This window comes from Talpa occidentalis, unplaced genomic scaffold (genome assembly GCF_014898055.3).
Source record: "Talpa occidentalis isolate TD23 unplaced genomic scaffold, MPIMG_talOcc4v2.1, whole genome shotgun sequence".
NCBI classification, from domain to species: Eukaryota; Metazoa; Chordata; class Mammalia; order Eulipotyphla; family Talpidae; genus Talpa; species Talpa occidentalis.
The window spans coordinates 16699812-16724081 of NW_026555331.1; the positions used below are offsets into that span (position 1 = coordinate 16699812).

A 24270-nucleotide genomic window follows, 5' to 3' on the forward strand; every position below is an offset into this window, starting at 1 on the left:
TGATGCTCGGGCATCTGTGTTCCCCGCCGGGCCGGTGCTGCTGCGGACCCGGCTTTGCATCCTGGGAAAAGGAGGGCGGGCCTGCAGGTGGGAAGCATGTCGAGCTTCTCTAAAGCGACCCAGGTGAGCTCGGACTCTCGTGGCTTGATGAGAGGCATTACGCCCGCAGAAGGAGGTCACTCGCCCCGCCGGATTTCGTGGAGCTGAGGGACCAGAAAGCCGAGTCCTTGGGTTAGGAAGTGCCGTGGGCAGGCATAACTAGGGGGTCATGATTCAGGCCATCCTCTAGGTCCTCGCCCCCTGCTCTTGTCAGTCAGCCCTTTTCCTGTGTTGTTTTATTCCCCTTGGAAAGAACATTAGGAGAAAAGGTTAGAGAGGTAATGAGGTGGGTCGCGTATGTCATTGTAGATCATTGTAAGAATTTGGTTTTACTGAGTGAAAGGAGAGCTTATTGGGGGGGTTTGAGCCACGGAATAACGGGATCTCACTTAGGTGTTACAAAGAGCACTCTGGGGGCCTCCCTGGTGGCACAGGGGGTTAAGACGCAACCTATGAAGCGGTCTGCAGCCTCTGCACCATGAGTTCGGTCCCCGGGCAGGGAGCAACCTACATGGCGCAGCAGACCTCTCCTGTCTCGCCCGCTGCTCCCCTCAGCAGTGTATTTCAGTCAGTCTGCCTGTTCTGCTCCCCACTCTGTCTTTGGTGAATGCTCTCACCCTCCCACATCTCTGGCCTTTACCCCAATTCTTGTATGCATAAATAAATAAATCTTTAAAAAACGAAAACGAAAAAACAAAGAGCACTCTGGCTACTAAATTGAGATTCTTCAGAGGTGAGGATAGAAGGAAGAAACCGTCTGGAGGCTATTGCAGTAATCCAGATTAGACGTGGTGGCACAACCAGGCTGTCAACAGTGCGGTTTGAAAGCCAGTGAGATTTGGAGCCAATAAGATTTCTGGAGGAATTGGATGTTGGGCGCAAAACAAGAAGCGTCTTACTCCACGCTTATGGCATCAACTGAGATAGAGAAGGCTGAAATTGCAGGTTTCGTGTCTAAGCGCAGCCCTTCAGTTTCGGATCTGTTGGTCTGTGATGCCTCTTAACTCAATCCTCCTCCACATGATTTCTTTCTTGGACTGTTTGTTGCTTATCCCCGATGCGGTAAATGCAAGAAATAAAATTGAACATTAAAAAATTCGTAGCAACTTAACATTGTGTCAGCATTTTTTTATCACAATTTTTTTCAATCAAAATATCAAAGAATTGATCTGCAAGAGATAGAGTAATTAGTCTTTAGGTAGATATGGTTTAAGAATAATGAGAACCACACCCCTTTTCAGAAATAGAAATGAAGACAAAACTCTTGAATGGTATGGTATTTTTTCAAATGAATCATTGACATTAACTATAGAATACACGTGATGGTAAATATAATAATAATAAACTCAGTTATTTCCATTTTATTTTTTTTAAAGATTTATTTTTATTTATACAAGCACTGGGTACAGTCAGAAGCGCGGGAGGGTGAGAGAATTCACCAGAGCCAGAGCGGGGAGCAGAGCAGGCAGAAGGACCGAAGTACATTGCTGAGGGGAGCAGCGGGCGGCAGGAGAGTTCTGCGCGCCATGTGGGACCCTCCTCCGGTGGCCGGGGAGCAGCCGGGGATCGAACCGGCGTGCAGAGGCTGCGGGCAGCTTCACAACCTAGCGCTCAACCGCTGCGCCACCGGGGAGGCCCAGTTATTTCCATTTTAACTAGGATTTTATTGTTTCATCTTCTTATTTTCAAGCAATGGGCCACTTTTGCTCGAATATGGTATCTCTTAGACGGGAAAATGCAGCCCCCCGGCAAGCTTGCTGCTATGGCATCAATTAGACTTCAAGGATTGCATAAACCCATGTACCATCAACTAAGTGAGTACCTTTTTAGATTTGTCATTAGTAGCCGTAGTTTTCATGCAAAAATAGAATCTTGAAGAATTTTGGCTGGGCTGTTTTTAAGGACCTCCTTTTCATAAGGATCCCTTATCTCACTTTTGCTAAAAAATAAAAATAAAAACCCACCTATTAGGGCACTAATATGAGTTTGGCTTATTCATAGGAAAATAGTACCTACTAATTTGCCTGTATGACCCCATCTTATGCCATTGCCACAGGAAAAATTATAAGTAGCCCCTTCTTTCACTCTCAGAAATACCCTGATTTGAACTGTGAATGTTCACTCTTACACATGTCTTTTCACATGACAACATTCATTTGAATAGAGAGTTTTTGAAAATGAGTAAATAAACTTGCCCTCTCTTCTAAAATCACTTTCCCCTAAAAAGATATACAAGTGCTAACTAGGCATGGAAAGTTTACTTTGCACTGTTTTGATTTATTAGATTTCCTTTTCTGTATCTTTCCAAAACAAAACAAAAAGACCCTTTGATTTGGCTTACTATAGGCAGGTTTGTGTGACTTCACTGGCACTTCACTGTCTAGCCCACAATATCAGTTGTTACTCTTCATTTTGCTTGCCCCATGAACAAGATTTGTTGCAGTTGATCACAGTTTTTGTGACTTACTTTGAAACTTGAAATGTACAGATCTATAGCTATATATAAATATAGGTAATATTTTAAAGAAAAGTAACAGTAAGGATGATGATGAAATGAATACCCATACACTCCACATTTTCATGGTGTCACTTTTTTTTTGGCCATTACAAACAATGTTGTTCTTTTTCTGCCTGCACGTGTGGAAGAGTTTCTCTGAGGTCTGTCCATAAAATGGGCATTACTGGACTCAAATGTACAGGGGAAACTAGTTTGTATTTATGCTGATGTCCTTTAATGCCACATTTTGCTCCCTCTGACTCAATGCTCTCTCAGATAACTCCATGGCTTACTGCTTCACATTTTTGAGAGATTATCTGCTCAATCACTTATCAACTCACTTTCTATATATTGATAAATATTTGTATATTGTTCAGCTGCCATCACTAGACTTAGTTCCAAGATGACAGGAACGTTGCCTGATTCTGTCTTAGTTGTTTCCCCAGTGCCTATAACACTGCTTGATTCCAGTTATGTGGATTCCAAGTCCACTTTGTTGCGTGAAAGCATACATTCATAAATACCAATTCTTAGAGTGAAGAAATTAAAAATTTAACTAGCACTTTGAAATTTAGACTAAGTTTAATTTTTGGATCCATGGTATTAGGGGAGGATATTCCATATGTTTTGATCTGGACCAAGAGCAATTTATGATATCCTGTGTGTCTTAAATTTGCTGCTTTTCACTAAATGAACATTAAGGTATCAAAAGCCCACACCCTTTGAAATCTGTAAGCACAATTGTGGATCTAAGGGTTCTGTCATGCTAATTCTTGTTTTTTTGTGCACTTAGTATAGTGTCTTATCTATAATAGATGCTTGTCAGGAATATTTTCTGGAAAAATACTTTCAGATAGATGCTTTATCAGCACAATCAGTTTTCATTGTCCGCGGCAGTTATATTTCAAAAAATTGCCCCAAATGCTTACTTAGAGAATATCAAACCCTTGCTCCTAGAAGAAGTGCAGGATTTGGTTCCTGCAAGCTTTTGGTCCCTTTTTTTTCACCCAGTCAGTTCATAGTTTTGATTTTTTTTAATGTGTGTTTCTGTTTAAAGACATTTTATTACTATGTGTGTATGTTTGTATGTATATATTAATATATACATTGCTGATTGTTTAACATTGAACTCATGACCAACAGCACTATAATTCACACCTTGTTGAAGCTTATCTAAGTAACATATTTTCTCTACTGTAGCCTTCTTTACTTACTAACAATACACACCACTTCAGCATCAGGTTTACACAGTGAAGTCATTAGTAAAAAGCACAAAATGTGCATAAAACCTGACACAAAATCCACAAAAAGACGTTGGTAAAACAAGAGCTTTTAGAACACCAGGAGAACTTTTGTGGCTGCCTGTCAGGGCATCTTTTCTGATCATGGAAAATAGCTTTTCCATAAAATTAGAGGTTAATTTTTTGAAGATTAAATTGCATTTTTCTTTCACTATGCTTAATAAGTAACTTAGAAAACTTTTCATGTCCACAAGGTGTCACTAAAATCAAAACTTGAATTGCAGTTTTCATTTTAAAAATCTGTTGTTTTAAGCTTATTTCTAACATTTATTGGTTTAATCAACACTTATTAAACATGGTTTATGTAATCAGTCACTATAAATGTTTATTTTAAAATTGACATGTAATGCCTAAGAAAAATAACATTACAAATTGTGATCATCTATCCAGAAATGGCTATAAAAGTTAGCCAGTAACATATCTGAACATAATTTATTCAATGTATGGGCTATTTTCCAGGTCAAATGGACATTTGCGAAGTTTTTGGAAAACCAACTTTCCATTTATAAGGTTTTTGTTTTTGTTTTTTTTAATTCTCCTAATTAGAGCACTCCTCTTGAATTTGGGACTTGGGGGATATTTTTAAACCTTTTTTTTTTTTTTCTACTAATAAGTGAACAGAAAGGCCCTTGGTGATTTTTGAATTACAATTTATTCATCATAAGGACTCCACTCTTTTTCTGCCTATAGAGTAATTATTTGAAGAGAACTATAGGAGCATTTAAGGGAAACCTTTCCTTAGCATTGTCTAAATTTTTTTTGATGATCTTATAACTCCTGGTCTATGTGGAATAAAATAAAAGTTGCACCCCATTTTCTTAAAGATTAATGTTATGAAGCTAGCACACCAAACAATTCTACACAGATTAGATTAGGTCTAATTGCTGGTATTCTTCCTTGCATTATTAAATCTTTTAAGGGTTTATTGGAGAAATGTTTGATATCCTTCCTAAACTTACCTAGCTAACATATTTCTCTCTTTCTATTCAGTTAAGTGTCAGACTATTTTAAATGTTAATTATTGTATCATTTAAATTTTCAGTCTTTCTTGCACATTGATTTTTTTAATTCACTCCTAGAATATCAAACACAGCGCTGTAATAGATGTTTGCTCCAGGTTATATTTAGAATATTTACCTCTTTTAGAAGTGAGTATTTAGGTATCATCAATAAATTGAACAACATATCTTGTTCCTATGATAGCATCTTTACTCAATAAATTTTGTAGTAACCTACATGATCATCTGGCACAATCCCCATGCATAAATTCAGCTATGCAGGAAATAATGTTGAAGTCAGCATTTGGACATAAGTCTGGAAATAAGCATAAAGGCCAAAGCCAAATTTTGTTGCTTATCACTATGTTGAAATAACTATTATTTAAACATTTTTCAAACCAAATAGTACAAGGAGACCCAGTATATAAAACCAGTGCAGCACTAGTTGAAGGAGGGGAAAGACCTGGGCCCTTACCCCTTTTAAGTTACTTTAGGACCCTAAGAGTCTATCGGATGCAGTTTAAAAACCCCTATGCTAAAGCAGAGTACTTAGAAGGAAGGATTTGACCCTGAAGGAAATGAAAAGACATGCCATAGACTAGATGAAAATATTTACAGACAACTTAACCAACAAAGGACTTGGGTCTAGAGTACAAAAAGAGTTCTAAACCTCACAGTGAACAATACAGTCTAATTAGAAGGAAGGTAATGTACATGACCAGATGGCAGATAACCACAGAGAAAGATGTTCAGCATCATTAACCATTAGAGAAATGCAGACTGAAGCCACGATGAGACGCCTCCACACATCTATCAGAGTAGCTAAAGTGAAAAAATAGTGACAACAATAAATGCTTGTAAGGATGCAGAGAAGTGCTACTACTCATGCAGTGTTGGTGGAACTATAAAATGGAGTGTGGCAATTTCTTATAAAACTAAATACCACACATCTTGGACATGTATGTACTTTTGCACATTTATCCCAAAGAAATGAAAACTTAAAAACCTGTACCAATTAATATTTTCACTCCATTACTTTTTATCTTTCTAACTTTATCAACTCTACTAGAATGTAAGATTCATTTCAAAGAGGGGATTAAGTTAAATTTATCACTATATCTGTAGCATCAAGAATAGTATTGGTAAATACATAGTGAGTAGATTGATCAATCGGAAAGGACTATCAAGCTGATTTCGGAAGATTCCCACTAAATTGAACCAATGTCTCTTGCCAAATGTGTGAAGTCTGAATACCTCAGACTTTCAATGGTATGATTTCTAAAATAAGAACTAAGGGCATCTTCCATGAAATCTAAGAAAGGAATTGATTGGAAGCCAGACATGATAGAACAAATCCTATTTTAGTTAACATGAATACCAGGAATTTTATCTTTTAACATTTATTGTGATTGGTAACTATTTATTAAGAGATATGTAAGTAAGAGTTTTTAGTGGGGTCGAGTTGGAGGGTATAAAATCACAAATTGTAAGACAAGATAGAGGTAAATCAGATCGTAAAAGAAGTTCAGGCATCTTTGCACAATCAATTGATGTTAGATGTAGGTGTAGGAAAGGCCTTATCAGAAAGTTGTTAAGAGTGAGTTCTGAGGGCCTCCCTGGTGGTGCAGGGGGTTGAGCGCAGTGCTGTGAAGTGGGGGAGCTGACCTCTCCTATGTTGCCCACTGCTCCCCTCAGCAGTGTTTTCAGTTGTCTGCCTGTTTTGTTCCCCCTCTGTCTCTGGTGAATCTTCTTGCCCTCCCGCACCTCTGGCCTGTACCCTAGTTCTTGTATGCATAAATAAAGAAATCTTTTAAAAAAAAAAAAAGTGAATTCTGAGAGTTCTCATTCTGGGAGAAAGTATTTTTTCTTTTCTTGTATCTGTGTGAGAAGATGGGTGTTAGCTGAAGCTATTGTAGGTGATCATTTCACAATGTTTCAAAAGCAAACCATCATACTGTCTGCTTTAAACTTCTACAGTGATATATGTCAATTATTTCTCAATATAGCTTATGAAATAAAGAGGAAAGCCCATATGGAAATTTGATAGTTCTCTGGGAACTGATGTTGAACTTAAATTTTATGGATACAATTTAACAAATGAAAAGAACTAGGGCATTTACTATGGTTGGAAAAAAATCTTGGATTTGTAGTTAAGCATAGATCATAGTACTCTATTCTCTAAATTTGAGAAGATTTAATAATCATGATGTTTTATATTTGTTTTCAATTTACCTATTGGCAAAACATACTTTTCACATCTGTATGCATATTGTTTTCATATTCTCTTCTGTTTTTAAAGGAAAATTTGTATTAGATACTTTAAAGTATGTAATACAAACACTTTCAGTGAGTGTGTTTACTAATGGAAAGAGATAATAGGAATAACAGTATTTTACCTTTAGAGGTTTGTTTTTTTTTTTTAACTGAAGTAACATTGCATTATAGCATTGTATAAGTTTCAAGTTTATTGTTGATAATCAACAACAAAAGATGTATGATTATTATTGGCATCTTTTTCTCTTTTACCTTAAGTGTTGATATTTTCCAAATGACCAGCCAACTCTTTGTACACTTAAATGTTAGAGTATGACTTGTATTATATTTTTAATGTGTTATTTGGACTTGATAAGCTTTTAAAGTAACCAAGGCCACTTTTTCTAAAAGTCACGATTTTTCCTATAAAATTTTTTGTTTAAATCTAGGTGACTGCGGGGATCATGTTGTCATAATGAACACAAGACATATTGCATTTTCAGGAAACAAATGGGAACAGAAAGTATACTCCTCACATACTGGGTAAGATGATGTCATCAAGAAAGAGGCATTTAAAATGTATTACTTTGGGCGTCCCCTGGTGGCACAGGCAGTTGAGCACCGTGCTGTGAAGCTGTCCACAGCCTCTGCAGCGCCAGATCAACCCCAGCCGGCCAGCGAGGGTCCCACATGGCACAGCAGACCTCTCCTGTCTCGCCCGCTGCTCCCCTCAGCAGTGTATTTCATCAGTCTGCCTGTTCTGTTCCCCTCTCTGTCTCTGGTGAATCCTCTCACCCTCCCGCGCATCTGGCCTGTACCCCGGTTCTTGTGTAAATGAATAAATAAATCTTAAAAAATAAATGAAAAATTAAATGTATTACTTTATAAATAATATTAGTCTTATTTTAAAGAAAAAGGTACTACTTGCAAGCTGGCATTTAAGGAAATACTAATTGTACTCATGTTACATATAAAAATGTTCTCAATCAAAAAAAGCCAGAAAATTGTGTCCAATATCAGTTATTACCTTACAGCCTGCTTTTCTTGGAAGCTTTTCACATAATGCCAGTGGTCAAGGTTATTCTTGTTTAGTCAATCCTCTCTTTTCTTTCTGTTTCCTATGATTCATCTTACTGCTATTTCTAGAATAATACTAAACATCTGAAAGTACATGAAAGGTTTAAGGAAAGGTGAACAAAATCTCAAGTTGAAAGATACCTAAAATCTCCATGTACACCTTTCAAGTCATAGGCTCTCTGCCTGTTTGAGTGATAGTGACCTCGCAACTCATGAAGCAGCAGGCAGCCTATTCATTTCACCCTTGGAATGGTTGAAGTTTTAAAAGCTCTTTATGCTATTGTTTTCCTAGAGCTCCCCTATCAATCTTAGTTCTCCTCTGGGGAACAGCATAAAAAGAATTCTGTCTCTTCCACATGACCTCTTCAGATAATATTGAGAGATTTATCAGCAACTGTTCATTGATTATTCTTTTCCCTCAACTAAAAATCTCTAATCCCTCGAAGTTCATTATAGGCTTTGCTTCAAAGATTCCCACTATATCTTAGTGTCTCCTTCAGATACAAACATTGCTTGTCAGTCAGTATTGTCTTTTACACTTGCCTATCTGTGCTCTGATAATTTTCTACTAGAATGTCTCTTTCCTCCATCTATAAGTTAGGCAGTCTTCATTTGACTCTCATAAAGCTCTCAAGAGTTAGATGGGTCAGATATTAAAACTTTTCTTATATGAGTAAACTCATCGATAAAAAGGTAAGTGAGTTGCCTATTGTAGCCACTGACAAAACCTAAATATTAAAATTGAAATCTGGGGTATTCATTCAATCTGCCTCCCTACTATCCCAAATATCTGTTTCTTTAAATCTCTACAGATTCTCCATTTTATATATAACTTTAATCTGAATGCAATGAAATATTTAATTACTTTGAACCAACGTAAAACATAGTGGTTGTACCTCAGCTCCTAAAAGGAAACAATATTTTGACCTGTAAGAGTCTGAGTTTGACTTCAGAACCTAGAGGTCTACCAGTATTTTTCCCAAACCTTACCCATAGTTATAAAGACTCTGTAGTTTGGCAGGGGATATGAAACATTTTAGTTCATTGTTTTTTCTCTCTAATTCAAGGAGTGGTGAACTACCTCATAATGAAATATGAATAATTTTAAAATCTTAGAGAAATAATTATGCCAAGAAATTTGCCAAGAGGTAGAACTTTTACAACTTAAAAGAGTAGTATTTCAAATGGGACAAATTAGTACTTTATTTTTAAAAATTAACACTAATGAACAGTATACTTTCCAGAAACAAGTATAATTTTATAATAACAGTAATAGTTTTCATATTGTAAAATGATATTCATTTCAAAAATACAGTACCATAGTCTACTCACACGTTTAATGTCTTTTCTTCTTTTAATAGCTACCCAGGTGGATTTAAACAAGTAACAGCTGCTCAGCTACACCAGAAGGATCCAGTGGCTGTAAGTCTATTAAATAGTTTTTATTTATCATCTGTGGAAGGTGGATTCAGAAACTGTTTTTTCAATCTTACAATGCCTGTAATCAGGCATTCAAAGCTATAAATTCTTCTGCTTAACTGTTAGCATACCAGTTTCGATAATTTCCTAATGATTAGTCTGTTTTGCATTTAGTGAATTTTAATACTTTTTGATTTCTTCATATCCACATTATCACCCACTATATATGTTTGCTGAAAATGTCTTGGAGAGGTGTGTGTGTGTGTGTCTGATTTTAATATCTGTGGTCTTCGTGGGTCTGCAATTTATTGTTTCTGCTCAGAATACTTGGTAAGCTCATGCACAATGGAACGTAATCTCTGGAAATTCTTTCAGACCTATTTTTCAAAAATTTCTGCAGAAAAGATTTACTTTGCTTCTGGCAAATGCATAGCAACCTAAGACCACTAAGCAACAATTTAGACTTTTGGATTTTTATCCCCATAAAAAGGGCGCCTCAGAACTTTATGAGAGCAGGGTCATTGTCAGCAATTACCTGTTAAGGTAACTTTTATTGTTCAGTTTCCACACATCACACCCTAGACTTGTCTTTCTGTTGAAAATACCTAGATTTATGACAGCCTTTGACCCCACTACCTGACCCCACTGGGGTAGTCCTTTATAACCCAAACCCTGCAATAAGCTGATGCCCTCAGGGTAAATGCCAGCCATGGGACTCTTTCTTGTAGTTTTTTCTTCTCTTTCTAACCTCTAGTTGGTCCCATACTTTGAAAAAGATTTTTTAAAATAGCACTATTAACATCAATAATGATTATTATTTTACCATTTTATCACTTGAGTTATTTATTGGGAGCAGTTTGTAATCCGAACATTAATTTTCAGTTTTGCTAAAAGCAAAGCCTTCTGTTGACATTTCACAATTTTACTTTTTTCTCCTTGACTCTTACAACCAAGTCTGTAAATTATATGTAAGGATAGAAAACATTTTCCCCTAATTGGAACAATTTTAGTTTCCTATATAAATACACTCAGAGATGAGAAAATGTTAGACTGTGAAGACATTCTTCTTTATTTTTTATTTCCCTAAAATGGTAAATGAAAAATAAAGATCTGTCATGAGGATGTAACCATTTCTTTGGTTTTTTCATAAAGGGTGTATTTATTATAATGAGTTCTGATATAACATTTAGAAGTTTCATGTTTTTCTGTTTGTTTTTATCATTCATATCTATTTTACAAAAACATGCTTAAAAGATTGCTTAAGAATCATTCAATCAATGTTTATTTCATAACTTATATTATGTCAAATAAAGCGTTGTTTTGGTGATCAATAGTGATTGCATGTAAAGGTATTAAAAACAATAAGGATTGCTGATATATACTAAAACTTGTGATAGATTATAATTTTTACACTTTATAAATATGTGATTTTTAAAATAATTCTATTTTAGTCATGTATGTGAACTGCACACTAGGAGGCAGTATAGTACAACTTTTTGATGTTAGGGATTTTGCATTTGATGACCTCTAAAAATTGTACGTTATTACTTTTTATGAACAAAGATTAAAATGCATATTTGATCAGGATTTGGAAAATAATTTCAGAATTAAAATTCATTTGAGTTACCCTTTCAAGAGGTTTAAGTCTCAATTTTGACTGTGTCTTGAAAAAGAATAGCTTGTTAAGGGAGAGATCAGCTATTTGCATACATTTATCAGATATTTGCATGTAGTGTTTATCTAAAACAGCAGACCTGCTGCCAAAAGACAATTTTCTAATCAGTACTTGGTGTGTTTGGTTTGTATTATCAGTGTGATTACATGTGCGGGGTGTCTGCCCTGGGAGTAAAACTGTGTCTAGGTCGAATTCCAGCACCATCACTTTTTATAGATATGAAATTGGGAGATTTCTCTAACCTTACTACATCTGTTTCCTCATCTGTGAAATGGGACTCCTGTTGTAAACAAGATAACAAGGTAGTACTACACTGTATACATTTTAACTTTCCAATGAATGCACACCTTTACCATTGCTGTAGATTAGTGACTTATGAAGTCACTTCCATAACTGACTTATGTTAGACATGGTTTATTAACTGGAAACCATCTGATTTCCCACCTGCAGGCAACAGCATTAAGGCCTCATCAGGGATCACTTGAGCCACAAATCCTTATATAAGCTTAGAGAATTTTTTTCTTTTTCTAGCTAAAGTAGCACATACATAGATTATTTTTAATCTCTAACTTATGTCCCTTTTCTAAATAAATATGTAAAGAAAATAATATGTACAATAATGTTTCTTTTCTGTTGCTACCATATATTTACTTAGATCTCAGTTTCTTTCTAATTCACACTGGGTCTTCTGCTCGCTTTAATCACTACCTCTAATTGTGTTTGCCTTCTTTATATCCTGAGTCATATTTTTCTTAATGAGTTCTACATATATCTGTTTTTCAGATTGTAAAACTAGCTATTTATGGTATGCTACCAAAAAACCTTCACAGAAGAACTCTGATGCAGAGGTTGCATCTGTTCCCAGATGAGGTAAGCATGTGGCCACTGGTAATTATGCTTTTGTAAATTTTCAGTAAATATTACTTCTCTTTTTAAAGTGTTAGCTGTAGACTTATTTTCCCCCAAAATTGATCACTGGATCAAGAAGATGTGGTACATATACACAATGGAATATTACTCAGCAGTCAAAAAAGATAAACTCATGCAATTTGCAGCAAAATGGATGGAGCTGGAAGGGATCATGCTCAGCGAAATAAGCCAGAAAGATAAAGAAAAATACCAGATGGTCTCACTCAAAGCAGGAATTTAGAAAACCTAAATAAAGGACCAGGAAAAATCACTAATTATAATAAAATAAAAATCAGTAATATCTTAAGTCAGCTTCTGAAATGTTTTCTCTATTTTATGTGAATGTACCATAAAATGAGCCATCATGGTGCTAAAAATTAGAAACCTATAACTGTTGTTTTCCACTTTAACAACTTCTTTCTTTTGAGGAGTTATTGGATCAGAGCCCCTGTTAATTGAGGGTACTCACTGATAATTTCATCCACTAAAAAAAAGTATGACTTTAGTTCACTTTTTATATGACTAGTAACAAATCCTGTATGAGTCATAGATTAATAACTTAGCTTTCATTGCTGATTATTTTCCATGATTTAACTTCTCAAAATTTATTCAACTAAAAACTACTTTTAAGAAAAATAAAATATTTTTATTGTTACTCTTAGACTTTTAAATACAAAGATTTCTCTTCAGTATAATATAATGAAACACTAGAGGTTCCTTAATAAACTAGTTGAGTCCATGTCTGGAATCAGACTGGATTAGAACCCATGCCCCACCATTTCCTGACTTCATTGCCGTGGGCTAAATACTTACTAGCTCTGTTTTTCTTCTGTCAAATAGGCATAATCATAGTACCTACTTCAGATTGTTGTAAGCATTAAATGAAATGACATTTGTAGAGCACTTAGAACAGAGCCTGGCATAGTAAGTGCTAGGTGCTGTCAATACCATGTAATTTCGTTACCATGAATCTTAAAATTTCTTTTAAAATTGCAGAAAAATAATAAAGTAAATGAACACTTAGCCCCTGTGCTAGGTGGCTTATGTTGGACATACATAGTTTATAAATTGGAAACCATCTGATCTTACACCTGCAGACAATAAGATTCCTCTCTTAGGTCACCACCCACTCTACAAAGAACTCTGTAATCTCCATATATACATACAATTTGCATTTGAGGGTTACCTTATCTGTGTGCAATTAAAGGAGGCATTTCCCTCTCTTCCTGGTTTCATGTTTAGTGCCTAATGAACTTTCCTTCCTCACTTAGATTGATTTTATCCATTCTTTCAATGAATTCCTCTAATAGGGAAATTTGGCAAGTTCATTTCTTGGGGAAATTTGGTAAGCTATTTTCAGTCAAAATTCTTTTCAAAACAGCAAATATTTACTAAGAACCCATTCATCCCACACCCTATGTGCTTGACAATTTTTGAAATTATTTTTGTAAATGATCTACAGATATTTTTAATGGCTTCCCAAAGAAGTATAAAATATTCATAAATTTTCATAAATGTCAACTGGTAATAGCCTCCTTTAGTAAGGAAAAAATAAAGCCAGAACATTATTTTATAATATCATCTCTACTTACTCTAGTCTGTGTAATTATATTTGAATATTTGAGTGTACTGGAAAGAGATGTTAAATATTTTTTAAATGCTTTTTTAGTAAAGAAACATATTGCGAATAGTATTTACTGTGCAATTCCATTTCCCTTATTCCTATCAGTTAGCACAATGTGAATGTTAATTCTTTTGGTTATTCTTTTGTCATTCCCTTTATTCAGTCTAATTCCTGTAGTTCTTTCTTCTTTACGCTTATCTTTCAAATATAGTCAGACTTTTTTACATTTTATTTTTCCTTTTATTATACAGAACATTTGGCTATAGAACCCAGGGAAGTTCTGAGCAGGGAGAATACATTCCTTCAATAAAAGCACCAACAATTAATTGACTGTAGTCCAGTATATGAAAACCCAAGTCACTAACCCAAAAGCCCTGGTGCGTGTGAAGTTGGAGAGGCAGAGCAGGAGCAAGAACACTGACTTAGCTAAGAAGTTAGAACTTGATCCTGAGATTTTCAGCTGAGGAGTGACTTTTAAAATTTCAAGCCATTAGAGGCCCGGATCTTTTTATTTTCCTTTATATACTCAGCCTCTAGCCTTAATTTTTGGCTCATAGAAGGAGTTCAATACATGTTTGCTGGCTAAATGACTCAAAGATTCAGCAGATTTTCATTTTTGAAAGTTTTTTCTGGCAACCACATGGAATGTAGATTGAAAGTCTGTGGCACAAGGAGCAGTAGACCTAGTACATACAGTCATCAGATGAAAAATCATGAAAATGAGCCAAGACAGTACCTTTTTGCAGTTGAAGGGAGGGAATAAAATAATATTTAGGAAAAATAGAACATAGTGACTAGACAGTTATCAAGGTTGGAGATGTCTAATTTGTCATAGAAATACCTTTGTCAAGGTTAAAATATAAAGTGTATTACTGTATTGGGATTACTTCTGTCATTGATCTAATGAACTTATCAGTGATTTTCACAAATTTTCTTTTGAAGATTATGTTGTTCTCATTCTGTAACATTCTTTAGTTGTTATTTTTAATACTAAATATTGAAAAATATTCCTAAAGAAGATATTTTTTTAAAAAATAAGCCTAGGGCCTCCCCAGTGGCGCAGCGGTTGAGCGCTGGGTTGCGAAGCTGCCCGCAGCCTCTGCGGCGCCGGTTCAATCCCCGGCTGCTCCCCGGCCACCGGAGGAGGGTCCCGCATGGCGCGCAGACCTCTCCTGCCGCCCGCTGCCCCCCTCAGCAGTGTACTTCGGTCCTTCTGCCTGCTCTGCTCCTCGCTCTGGCTCTGGTGAATTCTCTCGCCCTCCCGCGCTTCTGACTGTACCCAGTGCTTGTATAAATAAATAAATAAATATTTTTTAAAAAATAAATAAATAAAATTAAATTAAAAATAAGCCTAAATTTTCATTTTATCTAGGATATACCAGAAGATATTCTTAAAAATTTAGTAGAAGAGCTTCCTCAACCACGCAAAGTTCCCAAACGTCTGGATGAGTACACACCGGAAGAAATAGAGGCCTTCCCAAGAGTGTGGTCTCCGTAAGTCTCTCTTTTCTCTTCCCTGTCCTTGGTCTTTTTTTTTTACCTGCGTTTAGTATCTTTTGTTTCACTAATCAGATAAGATCCTTGGGAGTAGGAAGAGTGAAGTGTTTCACCCTTTGTATATTCTTTGCAGATTCTGACTGCAAATCAACTTAACTCTAGAAGTAGATGTTAGAACCAAAAGTCTTTAAGTCTTAGAGCCTTGCTAATTAATGAAGTACAAGCTAATTAATGAAGTATAAGCATATTTTATAGTACAAATTGGCTATAATTATCTGATATTATGGATGACATTACTTAACATTGATTGTACTCTTAGACAATAAATGAATTTTCATTTACTAAAAACTAAGTGGTTCTCTTTCCAGATTACTTCACTAAGCTGAAAATATCATCTAATGGAAACTCATTAATTCTGGTTACTTGATAGTTTTGATGTAAAGAGAAAAACAAAATTTAAAAAATAACAGTTTTTGCTCTTTTCCCTATAATTTCTTATACCTGCAATCTGGAAAGCTACTTAGATTTGACATACTATCTCCCATCTAATTTTTTCCAGGCTTCTTTTTTAGGCCTCTGAGGCACTCTGTGACCTGACTCCTCCCTGACTCTTCAGCTTAAATCTCCCACTCCACTATACTGGCCTAACACTAACAGAATATTTTATATAGGCACCCTTTTTATACAATTTAACTCTTCCTTGTCTTTGTCCTGCTATTACTTCTACATAAAACAGCATGTCCCTTGCCTCATGCTGGAATAAATTATTCATTCTTTAGACCTTAGTTTAGATGTCATCGCCTTTAAGAAACCATGCCTAAACATTCAAGACCAGGCTAAGTGCCCAGGCGCATTCTGCTCTGGTACCTGCTGGGTACTCTGTCATCACCAATGTAGCACTTCAAGAACTGAGACTTTACCTTGTTCATCGTTGTATCCACAGTGCACAGAACAGTAAATAACAATATGGGGTCTGGGTAATGTTTACAGTCTAGAGAGAACCCCACATCCTCATTGCTTGACCTGCACAAGAGAGCTAATCTTTCCTCAGGTAATACTCTCTGTACTCAGGGTATCTCTCTTTGGTCAAATAGGTTCATGAAAAGCCAAGCCTTCCTAGGATTGCCAGTGTGTAGGAATCTGACCGAGCGAGGACTCTTCTGTTATTGGGTGTATATACATATAATGTTCAGACTCTTTCCACACTGGAGAAGCCTTTCAGGTGTTTAAATCTTTGTGACTTTGCTAATTTGTGTCAAGGCTCTTCTTTGCTAAATCTGCACATGATAAGCAAAATAATGCCATCACTCATCACATACTGAGTACTTTCCACTTGCCCAGCACTATGCTAGGTAATTTATACACATTCCGATTCTTTCCACAGACCTAAAAGACAAATGTGTAATTCTTATTTTTAAGAGTAAGCCAAGGGTACAGCCTGGATTAAAACTAACTTGTGTCTGATTCTGATACCTCTATTCTTCTCATAGAAGCTTAAAAGATGCCATAATAGGCACTAGATAATATAATAACCATTCATAACAAATTTAATGTTATTTTAGTGAGAGAGAGTACTGATCAAAATGCTCATTTTAAAGAAATTTAGAGGCACTAAAATGCTTTTTGAGTTCCAGCTCTGAGAATGGATTTTCCTTCTCTTTCTTTTCATTCCAGATTTTCCTATGGCAGGAATATGGATTAGACACCAGGCTTTCTTTCATGCCTTATTAAAGTAATCTTACCTAATGAGTAACCAGACAAAATATATTACCTTGTTTTCCCAATAATATTGTGGGTGTATAGTTACTGAAAGTCAGGAATATATCATGGCATATTTGTCCTAGTTTTTAAAGATTCTGTAAACATTACCCTATTCAACATTTCTTTCTTCTATACATTAGAGCCGACTTCAAGTCCAGTTAGTTCTTATTACTCTAGAATGCTTGTGAGCATTGTGAAAGAAATGTGCATGTTTGGATTAACTAAAACTTGTTTAAGCAATAGTTCAGCAATAATAATTCAAAAAAAATTATCCAGCAACTATAAATCAGAGACGTTCTGCAAGGGAAGGGGAGGAAAAGGGATCAAAAAGGGGAGAGACGAGCACAAGGGACTATGGTGATGGTTCACGGGTGAATGGGTGGTGGGAGTTTTATGGGGAATACCTAAATGGAGAAAGCATACAAACATACATTGTACAAAAATGAACAATGATGTAAAAGATATAAATAAAAAGAGTAAAAAAAAAAATAGTTCAGCAATAGAATGTTCCCCCAAAGATTAAAAAAAAATACTTATCTGAGCTGCTTAATAAATAGCTGCTGACCACACGTGGTTCTTGTGCACTTACACTGTGACTAGTGTACCTGAAGAACTGACTTTTTAATTTTATGTGATTTTAATCAATTTAAATATCAGTACCTTCATGGGTCTAGTATGCTGTCAAAATATGCCATGTCTGTAATTTTCCCTTTGTAAAGTTCTAGTGTTAAGTATTACATATGTTAGAATTGTAATTAAAATATTTGACACACCATGCAATGCAATTCATTGAAAGTGGAATTTTTCATTCTGGTAGATTTGCTGTCATAAGAAAAATAAATCTTTATTGGAGAAGGAAACTGCTTGATATATACTTTCGTTCCACTTAAAATAACTGAGCCAAAAATGTAATCTTCCTGTGGAATGTAATAATTGGAATTTATTCAAATAGATCTGGTGGTGAATCTGTAGAGACTTGTCTGTAACAGATGTACCTGGATTGCACCATCAATTAATAGGCTAAAATTGCTTGCTTTGGTTTTTTGTTTCCCTAGCAATAAAATTTTAGATGTTTTTAATGTGCATTTTGTAATTGGAACTATTTTAGTGTTTTGGTTAAATGTAAGTTTATAACTAAAAGGCTTTTTTCTTATGAGAAATATTATCTATATTCCTTAAATGAGTAGATATATGCTTAGTATTAGTATTTTTTACTTGCATACATAAATTATGTTGGAAATGTTATGAAATTACATTTGGTACATAATAGACATGTTTGCCACTTATAAGTGGTCATTGTAGAGTATGCACTGAGAATTCATTAAGAAAAGAACAGACACTACCCTTTTTTCATAATTCAGTTGTCTGAGAGTGTAGCTTTCACATGGTTGACTTATTTTAATCCTATCAACAATATTTACATAGTTGTTGCAGTTTACCAACACATTATATTAATAAAACAACAGTATCCAGTTTTAATTTTTATAAGATTTTGTAGGAGAGCTTTTCTTAGGAAAAACCAGATATGTGGAAAATTCCAACTTGAATTTGCTTTGCATTATCCAGGATGAGGAAACAAAACCAAAAGAGAAATGTATATTTTATTTCTCACTAAGTATGGAAAGTTTCTACACCAATAAATGCATCAATAAATGTTGAAAAGCAGATGTTTATAATGGAAACTCCTGTTCCTGGCTTCTAATACTCTTTGCAGAGGGTGCTGTTAGAGGTATGCCTGTGCAGGAGAGAAACTGGTAAGAACAAAGCTAGGAGGTACAGGGACAGCTGTAATTGACCCTGGAATTGTCTTTGCTGAAAGTAGAATTAGGTTTAGGAAGTTTAATAGGTAATCGATCCAATCATGAAAAAGAAAACAGTGACAGGAACCTTAGCATTAAAGAGGGACTTGGTGGCATCTCTATAGGAGAGCAAGGATTAGAGAAAACCATATGTCCTCAGACATAAAAGCTGTTAATCCTAAACATCTACAGAGATTTTCAGTTTTAAGTTAGTACCCAGAAAAAAATATTTTTGCTTACACCTTTATAAAATGCACTTTACATCAGAGACTTAATTAAAGATAGTGGAGACTTTTTACCTTTTCAAAACCCATAAAGGGCTGAGATCTGGACTCTTCAAGATTTTCCATAACTTTATGCTAGTCTAGTTATCTGGCATTTTTCCTATAAGATTTTCTTAATTTGTTGCTCTTCACAGTCAGAAGTTATTAGCTGGACTAGGGACAAGGTTGTATTCCAACTTTCCCACTCAACCCAGCTCAGCATTGGCTTAAACCATAGATCTCAGTATTTCCAGTGCTGAATAGTGCTTAAGTTTAAGCTTTCCAAACTCTGCTGGTTTTTTTGGATGTAAGCATATTAGGACTGATTGTTAAAAAGCAATCTCTATTTAAACAACAAAAACCAGATCCACACTTGCAGCTAATAGAGCATATGATTAAGAAGTGGTCATTGAATGTAATGATAATTCCTGTTCATTTTAATTGAAAAGTCAATAACTTGAATTTTAAATTTTAACAATCTTACTAGTCAAAAAAAAAATTACTGTTGAGCTTTTGAAATGGTATATGGTAAAATCAGTATAAAGGTACCTTTACCTTTTGAAACGGTGTGTGGTAAAGTCAGTATAAAGGGCACCTTTACCTTTACAGCTAACAACTTTACTTTAAGGACTGTTTGATGTCACTGAATTTCCTGGTGTGGTTTATTCTAAATAATTCCATCCATATAGAAGTGACTTAAAATGCAATCACATGACCTTTGATCATATTTTATGTTTTAAATAATCTACTAGTCAAATTTTATTCTAATCTTTTAAGTGTTTTGATCCTTTTAAGGATCATACTGAGAAATATTATTTAGAGCACGTCACAGATGTGCCCTTTATTGTCACAGAGCATCATGATTGTATATCTGGCTTTGAAGCTCTGGAGCGTGTTTCCTTGATTATGGTTATTACCTCATTACGGTTTTAAGAATTAATCGGTAAAAGGGCCTCCCCTGGTGGCCCATAAAACCTAAGGCAGAATGAAATATTTTGAGGATTTATTGCACTTAAATTAATACCCAAATGGATTTACAGCTAAAATTCAAATGTTTTTCCCCATAGGAAAATAAATTATCTTAAATTATCTCACAGGGACAAATAATATTAAATGTGTCTAGGAACTATGACAGAAACCCTTGTCAAATGAATTTCTTACACATTTACAGTGCAATCTCTTATAGGAGGAATGCAGGGAAACCAAACAAAGGGTCAAAAAAAAAAAGGGACAAAACTTGAAGACAAACATAGATCCGAGGCATACAGCAGGGAGTGGCGAGGAAGAGGGATCAAAATAGGGGAGTGAAGAGCATAAGGGACTATGATGACAGTTCACAGGTGATGCGGTGGTGGGAGATTTATGGGGACTACACCTGAGCAGAGAAATCAATTGTACAAAAATAAACAACAATGTAAGAAAAAAATAAAGCTTAATTAAAAAAAAAAAGTGTTAAAAAAAAGCTTACAATGCAAACTAAAACCTCCCAAAAAAGTTTTTTTCTAAAGTCAAAAAAATAAATTCTTGTACAGAAATGTCCCCACTTTTAATATAATAGAAGTGTATTGCCCTTTTTCATTTCTGGTTTTTTGAGATGAACTAGTCTCCTTTCATTTAGTGGTAGCATTTGCTTGTGTAATGTAATGACTGGCAGGTTAGTGTTCTGCAGAAGGCTCTCAGGGGTAAAGTATTTGCTAAAGAAAATTGAGAATTATGTGAGATGGGGTACAGTTTTATATGATTTTGAGCAATCACAAGCATAGAATACTTTCTACAGTGTAGACAGGCCTTTTTGTCAGTTCTGTTTCCTCATTTTAAAAAAGTGATAGTTTATGTTTTAAAGCTATTTAGTTTAAAAATAGTGTACTTGTGGTCACAAGTAGTAAATGCAAAATAAATATTACCATACAACATTTAGTAGCTGAAAGTTCAGCACAATTTGAAAGAAGAATTAGTCTTACATCTTTGAAGATTCATTAGTCTCCCACATAGACACTGAGCACATATATGAAAGCTTAACAGTTTTAGCTTTCATGACAAAGGTGTGTATACGCATGCACATATGTTCCTCTATTAGAAAATATAACTGAAGACAGCACTTTGTCTTGCTGGAACTGTGTTCCCCACCCCTATGCAGGACCTAACACTCAGTATTGTCATTCTTGAATAAATGAATCTTATGTCCCTGAGAGACGAATTGAATTTTAATTCATGTTTTGGTTTTTACTACTTACTAAAAATTGTTTAATAACTATAAAACAAAAATTTCTCTTAACAGTCTCTACTTTAGTGTAATTCTGATATATTCAATTTTGGATGCATTGTATTATTATACTTTGAGAAACGCTGAATAAAAGTAGGCATGAAGTTCTCCGGCAGTTTTAGAGAAAGGAGCCCTTCCTATGTTAGAAAGAAAGAGTTGTGGAGAACGTTCTGGAAAATGTGCTTTTTCAAGTGAATTTTGAAGAATTAGTCAAGTCCGCAAAGCAGAGAAAAGATAAGAGCTATTCCAAGCAGAAAAACCCCACGTCTCTAGGCAATGGCAAGTAGTGCAGGGGGATAGGCCGTAGGGGAACAGAGCGGGAGAGGACGCGGGAGGCTTAGCCAGGGCCGCAGCAAGAAGGGCTCTGTATTGAAGTTCAAGGTGTTTGAACCCTGACAAGCAATGAAGAGCTGCTGAAGATGCTAGGCCACTTCGTATCTGAAAGTGGGGCCTGTGTTAGAAACTCGCACCTACCTTCCTGGGCCCTTTTTCCTAAATTCCAAACTCTAATTACTAGCTGCCTGCATGGCCCCATTTCAGCATGGGGCCAAAGACAAGATCCTTACCCTCAAACTATGTTCTTCTGCCTGTATGCCCTGCCCTGAAAAATAAACAGCATCATACTCACTGAGGTTGAAAATTAGTGGGCATCTATGAACTGTCGCTCCACCTTCCCACCCTCTCCCCTCAGCATGTTACTTCCCCTACTTCTTAAATCCTAGATCTGTCCTTTCTTCTTACTCACCCATGATGCAGTTTAATTCATCCTCCTTACTGCTCCAGAAAATCTGCTTGAAATGTGGACTTTATTAGCCCCCTTGGCCTCCATGCCAGTCTCCCTCCTTTACACAACAGATGGCACCCTTTACACACATTTCCAGCTGTGCTCCTAAATTCCACTGATAGATGCTTTTATCATCTCATTGTTAATAACTTAACCTTTGGTGTGGAAATAACTAGACTGTGACTAAGCACATTTAGTTTTATTGAGTGATGTTGTAGAGCCTTCTTGTTAATACATTCGCTTAGAAGATTCCTTCCAATAGTAGTACCATCATTCTTTTGTGGTTATAGGAACCAGCTGGGTGGGAGAAAAAAAATGATGACTTAAAATGTGCTGGTGTTTCTTGACTGGAAGCCACTTTGTAGGAGTCACATACCACAAGATTAAAAGAGACGCTTTGCAGCCATTCTCATCTCAGCTTATGGCATCATTACTTCCTAGACTGTGGATGCAGTTTTCACATTTGGAAAGAGATTTCAAAAATAGTGAGAGAATTCTGCAGTTTCTTCTTGCTGTTATAAGAGGCTGACAGGATGAAGCTTATTTGGCTGGTTTCCCAGATCCAGGCCTGTGGTCCTCAGAGTTAAATAGTAACTTGAAGTTGTAATGTTCATTTACTCAGCCACTGGACTGTCTGTCTTCATAGCTGGATTCTAGTATCTTGTGTTTTTAGTAAGGAGACATGCTATAGAAAGGGACTAGATAAGTTGGTTTGGAACAAGCAGAGATCTACATTTTAAAGAAAACTTGAACTATAAAATATTTTGACAGCTGTTCCAAAAGTATCTCCTTAGTTTACTTACTAGTGACTTCCTTCTAAAGAGTCTATATGAGCGCAACACCTAAATAGTATGTAAAAAGTAAAAGGACACTGTAAGTTTTGCATTTCAAAATTTCGTATTCTTCATTTTCTCCATTATTGTGATTTCAGGTTTTCCTGAACATGTTCCTTATTTTAATGTATTACTGAAGGCATCTCTCAGGCATAAGCTTGTGAGAAAAAAAAAGAATAATATGTGCATGAATAAAATATCAAAGAGGTGGTGTTTTTACATTTATTTAGTGTATGTTTCATAGTGGAAATTAAATTTAGCATATAAAATAACTAAATTATTTAAAATTTGCCTTTATGGGAAAATCCATATCATCTGGGGAAGTTAAAAGATCACAGTAATCCTTTCTATACAGAGGATTTTATAAAAGAATGCTTAAGAGTAGAACAGAGAAGGTGAATTGAAGTTTTTAAGTTGCTAAATACAATCACACATAGGAACAAGGTGGCCTATATTTATGCTCTCAAAAGAACCTGGGGATTGTCACTTATTTTGTAAAGATTTTTTTTTGGCTTTAGTGGTTTTCATAAAAAGCTTATATGTGATGTTTGTGGAGATCTCATTTTTATGAATTTGTTTGGAGACTAGGAAAGGCAAATTTACTAAACACACCTTAAGGGGCAGGGAGCAAGAGATCTTCTGTCTAGATGTTTCAAATTAAAAAAAGATCTTCATTAAGCAGGAGAAAATGAAATAATAATTCATGAAGAAACAAATGTTGCTTTTATCTTTCAGACCTGAAGATTATCGACTATAGGAGAATGAAAATTGTGGAAAATACCAGTGAGGTGATTGAAACCTCTTCCTGATGAGTATCTCCTGACCTGCAGAGCAGAGTGAAGCAGCTACTGTGTTTTGACAAGAAACCTCTTCTAGGTGCTGAAAGTTTGTGAGAAAAGGTCGGGAAGAAATGTTTTTTCAATCAAAAATTGCAATAAAATATATTAGTTTATAGAATTGTTTTACTATATAAGTGATTTGAATGTCATATATGATCAAAATAAAATATTTAATTTTGCATGTAACAAAAGACTCAAAGTAGTATTGTAGCTCTAAGTTGCCAACAAGTGCCCACCGGTGCCCAAGGTGCAGGTTCCTCCAGCTCCAGATCACTGTTCTCACCACCTGGGAAAACACGCCCACCTTCGCATTCCCTCTCAGTGACTTTTTCTCCATCTACCTACGTTCAAGCCTCCAATCTAAAAGGATAGGGTAAGG

At 35.5% G+C, this 24270-nt stretch overlaps 1 protein-coding gene across 1 annotated transcript; it reads left to right on the forward strand.

The window, feature by feature from the left end:
• Positions 1-46: 46 nt before the first annotated feature.
• On the forward strand, positions 47-24087 carry MRPL13 (mitochondrial ribosomal protein L13). The gene is made up of 7 exons (XM_037502218.2): positions 47-123; positions 1790-1913; positions 7598-7691; positions 9587-9647; positions 12103-12189; positions 15225-15346; positions 23788-24087. The coding sequence occupies exons 1-7, from the start codon at positions 97-99 to the stop codon at positions 23807-23809; spliced, it is 537 nt and encodes a 178-aa protein (XP_037358115.1). The 5' UTR covers positions 47-96; the 3' UTR covers positions 23810-24087.
• Positions 24088-24270: the final 183 nt, after the last annotated feature.

Coding starts and splice junctions, on each gene's coding strand:
- MRPL13 (XM_037502218.2), top strand. CDS start 97: ATGTCGAGCTTCTCTAAAGCGACCCAG. Junction 124..1,789: donor GCTTCTCTAAAGCGACCCAG/GTGAGCTCGGAC, acceptor CTTATTTTCAAG/CAATGGGCCACTTTTGCTCG. Junction 12,190..15,224: donor TGCATCTGTTCCCAGATGAG/GTAAGCATGTGG, acceptor CATTTTATCTAG/GATATACCAGAAGATATTCT.